Raw genomic sequence first — 14,127 nt, forward strand, 5'->3', positions numbered from 1 at the left:
ATCAAGTGACTACAATTATGTCCTCATAATGTAGGGCACTTTCTTCTAATTAAGCACTGTCAGGCCCTTAATCAAAACAAAAGACATCTATGGAAGTATTGCAAAACTAAGAAAGAGTAGACTAAGAAGAATAGACAAAAATTCAGGTTACATGCTTACATTTCGTTAAAAAAAAAAGGTGGGAGGATGTTATACATTAGCCAAAAGTTTTTTGAAAGAAATATTTGAGAAGGAAAAAAGAATGGCATTTTGGTTCCTTAATCAATTCATCTAACGGAAAGTATTTGTTCAGTGTTTTTGACACATAAAGGGCACTTAAGATTCCAGCAAAATAAGAAAGAATTAAGGCAGCATCTAAGCTCAATATGCACTGACTAACAATTGGATGCAGAGAAATGTACTGAGCTCACAATTGGATATTGAACAGTTATGACTTTAACGATATTAGTGTTTCAGAATTTTACATTTCCTCAATTATTCTTTGTTTCTAGGGACTACCAATAGCCCACTTAATTCTAGAGAATCAAAGGAAATACTCTTCACATGATTTTGGTACAAAAGGCAAGTTTGTGCTTGATCCAAACCTACTGAGCTCAGATGAATGAGCATGAATGAGCATCACGTGTACTGTTGACTAAGTATAGAAAAAGGAGGAGGATCCATTACTGCCAGATATGGTTGGAAATGGTTAATGTCCTTTGGAATAGGCTGCAAAACAGAAGATACAAAAGTTTTGAGGTGCTGCTGCTATATTAGTCTTTCTTACATTTGGATTGTAGAAGGTGATTTTGCGTTTGCTTGCTGGCTCTTTGTAAAACCAGTGCTTTTTCTCGCAGGCCGTACAGCTCATCTGCAGGGAGCCTCTCCGCTTGGTGACTGGCACTGGCCACTCCTGCACTTTCCTGCGCACATCCATAAGCACGCCATCTGTGGGGCCAGCCACTCCTTGAACATTATATCTTTGTGTACCAATTCATGGAGCGCTTCACCGCTCTAATCCAGTTTTCCATACTCATTTCATACTCTTGCCATTTCTTCTGTGGCTTGAAAACCCTTTCACTTTGCCTCAGTTTCTTCAGTTCCTCTTTGTCAGTCCAAAACCCTACCAAAAAAAAAGTATTAGAAGTATCTCTAACGTTAAAGCAAATAATGAGTTTTTTTAGTTTGTCCACAACTCTTGTGTGAATCGGTGCAAAAGTGAACAGTTACTATTTTAAAGCACAATCCAAATTATTTGTTTACTTTTGCATTTTGTAAGATTGATCATGCCTGTGAATAAATAAACCAAGATTATAAAAGCTTTACTCTTTTGCTTTCTTTCAGCTTTCCTCTTCTGTAAAAAGACACTGGATGGCATCTACAGTAACCACTCTGCCATCATTTAATTTAATGACTGATCACACATTCAAATTTTTTAAAAAACCAAACAAAACAGAAAACAACAACAACAAACCAACACAACAACAAAAACCTTAAGTAAGATATACAAATTTTCTTTTTACACAACTAAAATAAAATATAAGGTTTTTGTCATACTCTTTAAGGTAAATGATTAACAACTCATCACTCTGTTGTTGTTAGGTACTGTCAGGTGCCCTACAACCTGTGTTACTGTTGTTGTTATGTGCCGTCTACTCGCCTGTGACCCTATGTTCAAAAGCTCTGAACCCTGCTCTGTCCTGAGCCAGGCTCACTGGCTCTGACACACTTGCCTCTAATACCCCAGTTACTGTGTCAATTCATCTCATCGACAACGAGCCTATAAACAAAACATCTAAACCTTGCCCTGTACTGCACCATCCTCATGGCTGACAGACCAGTGCTTAAGCCCAATGTCGTAATAACTGTGTCAGTCTATCTCATGAGGTCTTCCTCTCTTTGTTGTACAATCACTCCCCAACCCAGTCCACTTTACTATGCAGCTGTCATTCTGAACTGTTGTTTTTTTTTATTTTTTTTTCTATAATTATATTTTATTAATTTTCATAAACATTTACAGAGATTTTGGGCTTCCACTCATTCATTGTTGCACTATTCTCTCTACCCTCCTCCCAGCTTGTTCTTGTCCAAATGCCACAGTGCTTGTCAAAGCCAGTTCTGATTAATCTTCTTTGTCAGTGTATCCTTTGCCATTCCCTATCACTCCTCCCTGAGAGAGACTTCACCCTGAGTCATAAGGAAAAGGGGATGGCGTATTCTCTTAGCTACTTCCTGCTGAAAAGGGACGCTGTGGGTTTCAGGGTGAAGATCTTCTCTCACTACTCTAAAGGGCCCCTTTGGCAGTAGGAAACACATAGACTATTATGGACATTGATTTTGGAATATTCTGAACTGTTGTCATGCAAATAATGCCCAGTCATAAATTCCTTTTAAGCAATTCTATTCCTCATCTGTTTCAATGCACAGTACATTATTATTCCCTCTTAGTTTCCCCACAACACTCATGTCAGTCCTGTTTTATAACCATGGCATTATGCAGTATTTGTCTTTTTGTGACTGAGATACTTTATTCAGCCTAATGTCCTCCAGGGTCATCCATTTCGCATAATATTTCATGAGTTCCTTGTTTTTCAATGCTGCATAATATTCCTTTGTGTATCCACATTGTGTATACCACAGCTACTCTATCAATTTGTTTGTTGATGGGCACTTGGGTTGTTTCCATCTGTTTGCTCTTGTGAACAATGCAGCAACAAACATGGGTGTGCATCTACAACCAGGAGAGGATAAAATGGATGAATGTCACCTTCTAAGAATCAAATCCCCATGCATATCCAAAATCTTCTTCAACAGGGTAAAAAGGAAAGTCACAGACTGGAAACAAATACTTGGTAAAGACATGTCAGACAAGGGACTTATATCTAGAATTTATAAAATACACTGGCACCACAACAAGATAAAGGTAAATAATCCAATTAAAAATGGGCACAGGATATGAACAGACACTTCATCAAAGAAGACATTCAGATGGCAAACACATGAAGAAATGTTCCAAATACCTAGCTCTAAGAGAGATGCAAATCAAAACAACTATGAGATATTATCTCATCCCAGTAAGAATAGTAAAATTTAACAGAACAGCAAACATCAAATGCTGGCGAGGTTGTGGAGAAACTGGAACACTTGTTCACGGTTGTTGGGAGTGTAAAATGGTGCAACCACTATGGAAGGCTTTATGGTGCTTTCTCAAAAAGTTGCAAATAGAGATACCATTCGACCCAGCAATTCTACTACTGGGAATTTACCCTAAAGAAACCATAACCGCCACCCAAGCAGATATATGCACATGTTTATTGTGGCTTTGTTCACAACAGCAAAGAGTTGGAAACAACCCAAGTGCACATCAACAAACAAACTGATAGAAATGCTCTGGTATATTCACACAATTGAAATCTACGCTGCTTTGAAATCAAGGAAATCATGAAATATTATGCAAAATGGAAGGACATTATACTGAGTGAAATATCTCAGTAACAACAGGACTGACATTGGGGCTGAGGTAAGACAGAGAGGGAGGGGAGGAATGATGTATGCTGCATTGAAACAGATGAGGGAGAGAACTGTTTAAAAGGGATATATGATTGGGTATTATTCTCATGACAGGAGTCCAGAATTAAGGCTGCACAGTAGAGTGGACTTGGGGAGAGGGAATGCATAACAATGAGAGTTTTTCTTTTACTTTTCAAGGAGAAGAGTGAATTGTGGGGAGGGGGTGGGCAGGGAGAAAAGTGCAACAATGAATGATTGGAAACCCTAAGTTTCTGTAAACTTTCATTAAAATTAGTAATAATATTTTGACAGCACACACAAAAAATAATAAAATAAAAATTTACAAAAAAAGTAAAATTAATAATAATTTAAAAAAAACCCATGAGCGTACAATATTTGTTTGTTCTTTTGGCCGTCCATGGGGCATACTATGTCAGTTGTAGGCTGGGAGCCTCTTTTTTAAAACAATTAGGACGTGGTGGGTGGGTCTTTTTAATTTGATTAACACTCCGTCTAGATGACTCCAACTCATAATAACTTTCCACATGGTTTACAAGACTATAAATCTTAATGGAAGGAGAATCTTCATCTATTTTTCACAGAGCAGCTACGAGGTTTGAAACACCAAACGTTTGCTTAGCAGCCCAATACACAATCAGGACTAGGATATTAAATCAAATCGTATAAAACTCTAGTGGCCTAGTGGATAAGAAGTTGTGCTGCCTACACAAAGGCATGCAGTTCAAATTCACCAGATGCTATGAGGAAGAAAGATGGGCAATTTCCTCCTGTGTGATTTGCAGCCTCAGAAAGCCTGGATAATCTATGAGTTGGTTCTGATTCAAAGGCAGTGAGTAGAGTTTGAGTTGAACAGAAAAGGATGCTTGGAATGAATATGAATTTCAGTTTTAAACTATACCATTTTTATACCACTTATTTAATTTCTAAAGGAGCCCTGGTGGCATAATGGTCAGGCATTTAGCAGCTAACAGAAGGGTTGGTGGTTCAAACTCTCCCATTAGTGATTCGTCTGTCTGCTCCCACCAGAGGGCAGGAACTGCGTCTTTTATCCTCCTTCTTTCCAGCAGTAACTGTCCCGTAAAAGGTGATCATAAATATCACCAGAGCTCGAAGCTCCATCTCACATACTTTGGGTACCTGGCCAGCAGGGACCAGTCCCTGGAGAAGGATATCATGATTGGAAGGGTGGAGGAACAGTGCAGGAAAGGAAGACCCCAAAAGAGATGGACTGACTCAGTGAGTAGGATAATGAGGTTAGGGGTGTCAGAGTCAGTGAGATTGGCTCAGGATAGAGCAGAGTTCAGAGCTATTATATATAGGTTTGCTATGAGTCACAGGCGACACAGCAGCACATAACAACAGAGTGTTTCTACTCACACAACTATCCAGAAAGCTTATCGAGGGATCCTCCTTTAGTAGAGATCAAAGAAACTGTGAATTAGTTGGTCTTGCCTCATATTTCCGCTGACTAAATGAGTGACCGTGGCCTCTCAGGACCATGATCTTTCCAATCACTCGTCATGCATCTGAGATTGTGATGAATAAGGATGAATGAGTAAGGATGATAAAAGAAGAATGAATGCCTTTGAGCTGGAGTGGTAGAGAAGTGTGCTGAACATCCCATTGGCGGCCAAGGAAATGAACAGATATGTCTGGGAGACAGTGCAGCCAGAGTGCTTTTTTGGAGGCAAAGATGATGACGCTTCGCCTAACATATTTTGGGTGTGTTGCTAAGAGTGGCTATTCTTTGGAAAGAGAAATGATGCTGGGAAGGGTGGAGGGTCAGTGAAGGTGAGGAAGACACTTGAACAGGTGGTGACACAGTGACGGATGCAGTGGATTCTAGTGTGTCAGGAAGAGTGAGGATGGCACAGGATGGGATGGAGTTCAGATCTGTTGTTCACAGGGTCACTGTGGGTCATACTCAACTCGACGAAACCTAACAAAAACAACAATGAGTGATGGGAGGACAGAAGAAGGACAAGCAGACCAATTAGAAGGAGGTGTTCACATATGGGTTGGTGGATAGCTTTCAGACTAAGAAAGCCTAGGAAAGAAGGCCTGGAAACCCACTTCTGAAAACCATATGGATCACAGCAGAGGTCTGTTCATTATAGTGTTGCAGATGATCCCATGGGCTGGAAGGCACTCAAAATCCACAGGGGCTGTTCCGAAAGCAAGTAAAGACAGCATAGAACTGGGGAGTGTTACGTTCTGCTCCTCCCCGGGTCACCACGGGTCAGAGCTGACTCAACAGCAACTGACATCAACCACCACCACCAACTGCTTCAGATTTGTGGTTGTTAGATGCCTTCAACTGATTTCAACTCATAGCATCTCGATGAACCTCAGACGTGAACCTGCCCTGTCCTGCACCATCCTCAGCATGTGACATGCTTAAGCCCATGATGTCCTCTCTTTCTCTGACTGTCCGCCTTCCCTAGCACAATGTCTTTTCCCAAGGAATGGCCTCTGCTGACAACAAGGCTGACGTATGTAAGAGGATATTTCAACATCCCTGCCTCTAAGGAGCATCCAGGTTGCACTTTCTCGAGGACAGATTTGCGTGTTCTTTTGGCAGCCCATGGATATCTAATACTCTTCTCCAACACTGTAATTCAAAGGCACCAATTCTTCTTTTGTCATGCTATTCATAGTCCAACTTTCCAAAGCATTGGAAGCAAGTGAAAAATCAATGAATTAGATCATGCACACCTTAGTCTTTAAACTGACATTCTTGCTCTTTAGCACACTCTGGAGAGGTATTTGACAGCAGAGTTTTCCACTGCAACAAGTCTTCTGATTTCTTGACTACTTCAATCTAGTGGTGAGGATTGTTCTTTTCTAGACATTGAGATTGTAATCCATATTGAAGGTTATATAGTCTTGGATCTTCTGCAGTTAAGTGCTTCAAGTCTCCTTCACTTTCAGCAAGCAAAGTTGTGTCATCTGCATAATGCAGGGTGATGATGAGTCTTCCTCCAATTCTGCTGCCACATTCTTCTTTGCTTAGCTCTGTTTATAGAATAATTGGTTCAGCAAACAGACTGAACAAGTATGGAGAAAGGAAAGACCAAATAAATGTCAGAAGAGACTGTGAAAATTGCATTAGAACATAGAACAAAGGGAAGAAATGCTGATGTAAGAGAGATGAATAGAGGATTTCAAAGGGTCACTCTAAAGGACACAGTAACGAAATGTGCAAAGAGTTGGAGTTAGCAAACAAAAAGGGAAAAAAACATGCTCAGCACTTCTCAAGATGAAAGAACTGAAGAACAAATGCAAGACTTGAGTTGCAATAATGAATGAATCTATGGAACAAATCTTGAATGGTATGGGAAGAATCTAAAGAAGATGGAAAAAATACCAGAGCCATTGTACCAAAAAGAACTGGCCCACACGGAAACATTTCAGGAAGAAGCATATGATCAAGAAGCAGTGGTACTGAAGGAAGAAGTTCAAGCTGCACTGAAGGCAGTGGTAAAAAAATAAGGCCCCAGGGATTGATGGAATACCAACTGAAATGTTGAAATAACCACATGCAGCCCTGGACCTGCTCACCACATCATTCCAAGAAATTTGGAAGACAGCTACCAGGCCAGGTGACTGGAAGAGATCCCATTCCCATAAAAAGTGAGGTGGAAATTATAGAACAATATCATTTTATCACACGCAAGTAGAATCTTGCTGCAGATTACTTAAAAAACAGCTTGAATGGTACACTGGTAAGGGACTGCCTAAAGTCAAATGGATTCAGAACTGTCTGCAGCATGAGAGTAACAATTGGGGATAGTAGACGAATTTTTAACTGAAAGCACAAAATACTAGAAATGTTTACTTGTGTTTTTTTAACTATACAAAGGAGTGTGACTGTGTGGATCATAAAAAATTATGGCTAACAATGAGAAGAATGAAAATCCCAGAACATTTAATAGTGCTTGTGGGAACCTTGTACTGAGACCAAGAAATTGTTTTCTGAACAGAATAAGGGAGCACTGTGTGGTTTAAAATCAGCAAAGTTGTGCATCAGAGTTGAAGCCTTTCTCCATACATATTTGATTGGTATACTGTAGATTAAAGGGCAGCAATACTTTTTTTATAACGAGATCTGGGTAAGAAACGACATCTGTAAGAAATAATTTACAAGAAGGCTCTTGTTTTTAAAAAAATCCACACATACCAACAGCAAGGCCTGCTAGAAACGCAGCTCCTCGGCAGGACATGTCCGTGTGAACCGGTCTCTCTATGTTCTGATTGATCAAATCCGAGGTCATTTGCATCACGAAGCTGTTCTTACACACCCCTCCATCTGCCCTGTGGAAGCAAGAAAGGGAACAGAAATCAATGCCACAAATCATGAACATGACAGTTACAATTCTGAAAGAAAGTTGTACGTATTTCTTCATCCTGGCTTTGAGAGTTGAATTGTGTACTTCCAACAGCCTGTCACTTAGTGTTAACCTACAGACAGTTCTTACTGGGGTACTCTCTACACATTTCTCTTGATTACTAATAATCATCTCATTTGTCCTGTTCTGTAACTAGTTCAAAACTGGCTAAATATAATACAGCAAGATGATGTAAAAGTTCACTCAATGAAGGAAAAAATAAAAACCCAATATATGAGTAGAACTTGCCACCACTGACTAGTAAAATACACTACAATGTTGGGTTGATAGTAGACTTGTAGCTTGGTATTTTCAGGGAACTGATTCAATGCTCCAGTCACTTAAGTAAAATGTGTTCATATATTTTCAATTTCTCTACATGACTTATACTAATACAATGTAAATGTTATAAAACCTAGTGTCAACATACTCCCTCTTAGTTCCTGGGGGCAGGGAAGTTCAATCAAACTTTCCAGAAAAGAAGTAATAATCACACTTCAAAAAAAGGAGGGAAATATGTATTTTAAAAATCAACATGGTCATATGCCACTACATTGTCATATTCCATAAAGTGTTATATTATCCATAAATCTGAAATGATATTTTTTTCTTCCCAAAAACCTAGGACAAAGACTTTTACTGCAAAGAAGCAAGGTATGTATGGTCTTTGAAACCATAAATGATTGTTACAGCAAAGGAGTTAATAATAGCAGCTAAACAGAAATCAAAAGACGTATCATGATGGGAAAGTCTGCTGTTAGGGACCACTCCAAAGTACTCAAGAGCAACTGTGTCTCTCTGGAGACTAAGGTGCGCCTGATACAGGCCATGGTCTTTGCAATCACTTGTTATGTATCAGAGAGTTGGACAATGACTAAGGAAGATAGAAGGAGAATTGAAGCCTTTGAGCTGTGGTGCTGGAGAAAAGTATTGAATGTACCCTGGACTGCCAAGAAAACAAACAGATTCATCCTGGAGAGGGTTAAACCAGGCTACTCCTTGGAGGCAAGGATTCTGGGGCTTCGTCTGACATACTTAGGACATGTTGTAAGGAGAGACAGGTTCTTGGAGAGGGACATCATGCTTGGTAAAGTGGAGGGACAGCGCAGGAGAGGAAGACCCTCTATGAGGTGGATTGATTCAGTGACTGGGGTAATCGGGATGGGTGTGTCAGAGGCAGTGCGATTGGCACAGGATAGAGCAGGGTTTAGGGCTGTTGTACACAGGGTCGCTATGAGTCGCAAACGACTCGACAGCACACAACAACAACAACAACAACAACAACAACAACAACCACTTACTGAATGCCTTGCATGTTCACTCCTTTTACCAAGTTCTCCCAGTTATCGCGCTCACCCTGCCAACAAGGAACCATACTCCATCTCATAGGAAGCAAGGCTGAGGTCAAGGTCAAGGACAAACCCTGACTCCAAATTATTATTTTTTTATAAACTGAGGGATATTGTTTACTTTCCCAAATCGTAAGTCTTCTAATGGTTGTAGAAAAACAAAACTTAAAAATATTGTATCTAGTGACCAAGAATTAATTAAAAAACAAATGTTCTATGTAAGAATTTACATTTAGAAATTGAAAGTGTAACCTCCAATTCAATATCTTCAAAACAAACTGCATCTTAAATGTAAGTATATATAAATGTTATTTAGGGAGTTCTGGTGGCCTAATGATAAGAAGCTCTGTTGCAATCCCAAAAGCATGCAGTTCGAGGCTACCAGTGCTCTGAAGGAGAAGGATGGGCAGTCTCCTCCCATGTGATAAACTGCCTCTGAAAACTGCTGGAGTGTCTGCTATATGTAGGTTCTGACTCTGGTACACAACAACATATATATGTATGTATGTATGTATGTACACACACGTGTGTGTATATATGTATTTATATATATATACACACACACACACATATATATGGATATTAAACAGTGGCCATCCAACTGATTCCAACTCATAGCATGCCAGAGTAGAACCATGCTCTGTAAAGTTTTCATTGGCTGATTTTTCACAAGTAAATCCCCAGGACTTTCATCTGAGTCCTATCTCAGGGGGACTCAAACTGTCAACCTTAAGTTAAAAACTAACTGTAGTCACTATTGTACCATCCAGAGACAAAAAGCATAAATACACATAGATAGACATACATACCAGATTTTTGTTACAGGAATACGGATCTCCTTCTGCATGATCTCATACAACTGTTTATTTCTAGTTGGAAAAATAAGATAACTAATTAGAGAAATTCAGACCACATTAATACTTTCTTTGCTGCGGATGTAGGAAAAGAAAAACTGTGCTGTTATTTACATGACATTTTTAAATGATGCAAAAGAAGATATTAAGGGAATAAATAAATTATGCTAACTGGAAGTTGTTTAATAGATGCCTGAATATTCAGGAAGCTCAGGTCCTATACATTTTGCCTTAAAAAAAAGCCCAATTTTTATTTTAGAACCAAATTGACTCTACTTCTATACAAAGAAGTTCATCCTAGAGAGGGTGAAACCAGGCTGTTCCATGGAAGCAAGGAATCTGAACCTTCGTCTGACATATTTCGGACATGTTGCAAGGAGGGACCAGTCCTTGGAGAGGGACATCATGTTGGGGAGGGTGGAGGGACAGCACAGGAGGGGAAGACCCTTGATGAGGTGGATGGACTCAGTGACTGGGGTCATGGGAGTAGGTGTGTCAGAGACAATAAGGTTGGCACAGGATAGAGCAGGGTTCAGGGCTGTTGAACATAGGGTCACTATGAGTCACAGGCAACTTGACAGCACATAACAACAACAATTCTTACAAATAAAATTTTAGAACAATAGTACATTTACTAGATAGCTGTTGAGCTAATGTACCACACAACAGCTGATGGAACTCAGGAAATGTAAAAAGTAATCATTTGTAATCAGAAAAAAATTTTACTTTAAAATCACAAATATTCCACATTCACGGAATTCATGTTCTTAACTTTCATCATCCACACCTGCCTCATCACAGAAAGGTCACAGGTAAGTATAAAAAGAATTTACATCACTAGAGCAGGAGATGTTAGTGGATGGATTAGGAGGGGAAGCAGGTGTGCCATCCACTTCCAAAAAAAGCTTACCTCCAGGCTTGCCTCCAGGCTATGAACTTGGAGAAAAGATGAACGTTTCGTGTTCAAGGTGTTCAAGACTTTAATTCATGGGGTCCCTATGGGTCATATACAACTCGACGGCCCTTAACCACAACAATAACAACAACAACAGAGAAGGAATATGAGCTCTGGTGGCCTAGTAGCAAGAAGCTGTGCTACAATCCTGAAGGCACTCAGTTCGAGGCCACCAGCTGCTCTGTGGCAGAAAGATGGGCAATCTCCTCCCATGTGATTAACTGTCTCTGAAAACCTGCCAGAGGGTCAGCTATGGGTCAGTTCCAACTCAGTGGTACACAATAACAACAGTGAAGGAATAGGCAAGGTACAACGTAGACTTAATGAGACAGGGAGATAAAAAGTATGTAACGATCATAGTTAATTAGAGAAAACACAATGTATATGATTTTATGCAAACAAATAAAAAACAGAACCATAAATAAAATTCTATGTAGCTGTTAAAAAAATCTAGCTAATTCAATATTACATGTTTTAATTCTTCCACTAAAAAAAATACACTCAAACTTTTAGAAACCCAAATTTTGATGCTTAAGAAATTAATATTTTTTTAAAGAAATCATTCAATTATCAGGTATAACTACTATGGAAAGTAGCCTGGTTCTTTTTCAAAATGCTGCAAATAGAAATACCATGAGTAGGAAATTCCATTACTGGGAACATACCCTAAAGAAACTAGAGCCACGATTCTTTGTACACTCAAATTTATTGCTACATTTATTCACAATAGCAAAGAGATGGAAGCATCTCAAGTGTCCATTAACAAACAAATGGATAGAAAAATTATGGTACAATTGCACTATGGAATATTATACAGCAATGAAAAACAATTACACTACATGGGTGAACCTGGAAGAAATGCAGAAGTGGGGGGGGTGGGTGAAATATCAATTACCAAAGGACAAATACTACAATACACTGCTACTACAAAATAGGACCAACATGGGAAATTGGGGCGAGAATAGGTAAAGAGTGGATAGATAATTAACACTGAGCTGGAACAGAAGAAGGGAGGAACCATCTGAAAGGAATATCAAATTAAGCATCTGTATTTATGACAATAATCTGGAGCAAGAGGTGCATTGCAAAGGAGACTGGGGAAGAGGGACTAGAGGGGGAGGGAAGAAAATGTGCAACAATGAATGAATACCCAACCTTTCTATAAACTCTCTTTAAAATCACAATTTTAAAAAGATAAAAATATGTATGTAAAAAAATCATTCCAGAGGGAGCCCTGGTAGGCTAGTGGCAAGAAGCTATGCTGCAATACCAAAGATGTGTGGTTCAAATCCACCAGATGCTCTGCTGGAGAAGGAGAGACAATCTCCTCCAGTCAGATCCGATTTAATGGTACCCAACAACAACAACAAAAGCATGCCATTTTCACACATTAGACTTGAGTAGTACTAGAAGAAATAAATATGAAAAAAATTCCAAAGCATTAGCAAGAAGGACAGGCTGCATTACACGTAATAATAATTAAACAATAAACCTTTGTTAAGAAGTTTCTGATTTTGTAGAAATTCAGTAAAAGAATATGACATACAGATGAAAAGGCAGTAGGGCAGGTTTTGGTACCTGAAAGCTATTGACTCCAATATTGCTCGTACGAGATGGTGCTTGCTGGTGGAAGGCTTCAAACCCATGAAGGAGGCACATGCTTGAGGGTCATTCAATGGAGCCTACAGTAAGTGATAATGAGGTTAAACTCTTACTGTTCTAAGTGATATATATAGTCTTGAAGAATTATTATACTTTACAAATATAGTCATTGAGAAGAAAATGATTTTTTTAGTTAAATAATACATGCCAGTATAAAGATTATGTTAAACATTAAGACAACTTTGTAACAGATTTTAAGCAAAGCTAAGTCAATGCTGTTAAGACTTGGCTATAACTTCTGTTTGAGCTAATACCAAGAAAAGGGATTGACGCCCACATTGTCATTATGTGCCATCAAGTCAGTTTCCGCTCAGCAATCCAAATCTGTGCTAAGGTTAAGTACACTTGTCAGTCCACCCCACCGAAGGTCTTCCTTTTTGTTCGTTGACTCTTTACCAACCATGATGTCTTTCTTCTGAAAGGACATCTCTCTCTCTAATGTAAAGATTTTATTTACAAAGCTCCCATGTTGTACAGAAAGTAAAAATGCTGTTGTAATTCAGAGTAACTGGTAGTCACAAACAGTTGAGACTCGCCAATCACAGCTACCAACGCTACAGCAAAAAAATTTTTTTTACACACACACAAAAAAATTTTTTTTACACAAAAGCCTAACAACGCTTACAATTTTGTTGGGGCAATGTCCCCACACTTGGTGGTGGAGTTCCAAGAAGGACTAAGCAGGAAGGTGGAATGGCACAGGAACTAGTCTTTGGCTCTTTGGTTGGGTGATGTCCTAGGGTTTGTATCACAGTTACTTTTTATTTCTTTTTAAGCAGCTATCTAATCCTTAATGAGCAGTCCAACAAACACTGAACAGGTTTTTTTGTGAGTCGTCTGGAGTCTTAATCATCTTCTCCTTCATCATCTATTTCTCGCTTCCTTTTCTCACCTTGCCAACCTTCTTCCTCACCTTCATCTTCATCTTCATCCTCATCTTCTTCATCAACTTCAACATCGTGGCCAAATTCTTCTTCCTCCCCGCTGACTTCATCATCTTTTTTTTAAATCTTTTCATCACAACCCTTTTATTTTTCCCCCAATTTTTATTAATTTTAATAAACATTTACAGAAATTTTGGATTTCCATTAATTCATTGCTGCACTTTTCTCCCTGCCCACCCCTCTCCACCAGTTTGCTCCTCTCTTTGAAAAGAAAAAGAAAACAAACAAAAATTCCTTCATTGGTATACAATTCCCCCATCCCTCCCCCACCCTCCACACTGAGTACACTTCTCTGTGCAACCTTAATTCTGGACTCCTGTGCTAACCATAATACTCAATCATATATCGCCTCTAATCTGTTCTTTCCCTCATCTGTTTCAATACAGTATACATAATTTATCCAGTTTTTTCTCAGTCTTACCCCAACCCTGATGTCAGTCCCATTCTATAACAGTGACACCATGC

The 14,127-nt window shown here is 39.2% G+C and overlaps 1 protein-coding gene across 1 annotated transcript in view; it reads right to left on the reverse strand.

Moving 5' to 3' along the window:
• Positions 1-953: 953 nt before the first annotated feature.
• Positions 954-14,127, reverse strand: part of LOC102846030 (putative glycerol kinase 5-like) — a 92,212-nt gene continuing 79,038 nt past the window's right edge. The window contains exons 13-16 of the mRNA XM_006895114.1: positions 12,635-12,738; positions 10,057-10,116; positions 7,691-7,824; positions 954-1,102 (exon numbers count right to left, since the gene is read on the reverse strand). Coding sequence (XP_006895176.1) covers positions 954-1,102; positions 7,691-7,824; positions 10,057-10,116; positions 12,635-12,738 — 447 coding nt within the window. The remainder of the gene's footprint in view (positions 1,103-7,690; positions 7,825-10,056; positions 10,117-12,634; positions 12,739-14,127) is intronic.

This window comes from Elephantulus edwardii, unplaced genomic scaffold (genome assembly GCF_000299155.1).
Source record: "Elephantulus edwardii isolate Elephantulus edwardi_28Jun2011 unplaced genomic scaffold, EleEdw1.0 scaffold00158, whole genome shotgun sequence".
Classification (NCBI taxonomy): Eukaryota; Metazoa; Chordata; class Mammalia; order Macroscelidea; family Macroscelididae; genus Elephantulus; species Elephantulus edwardii.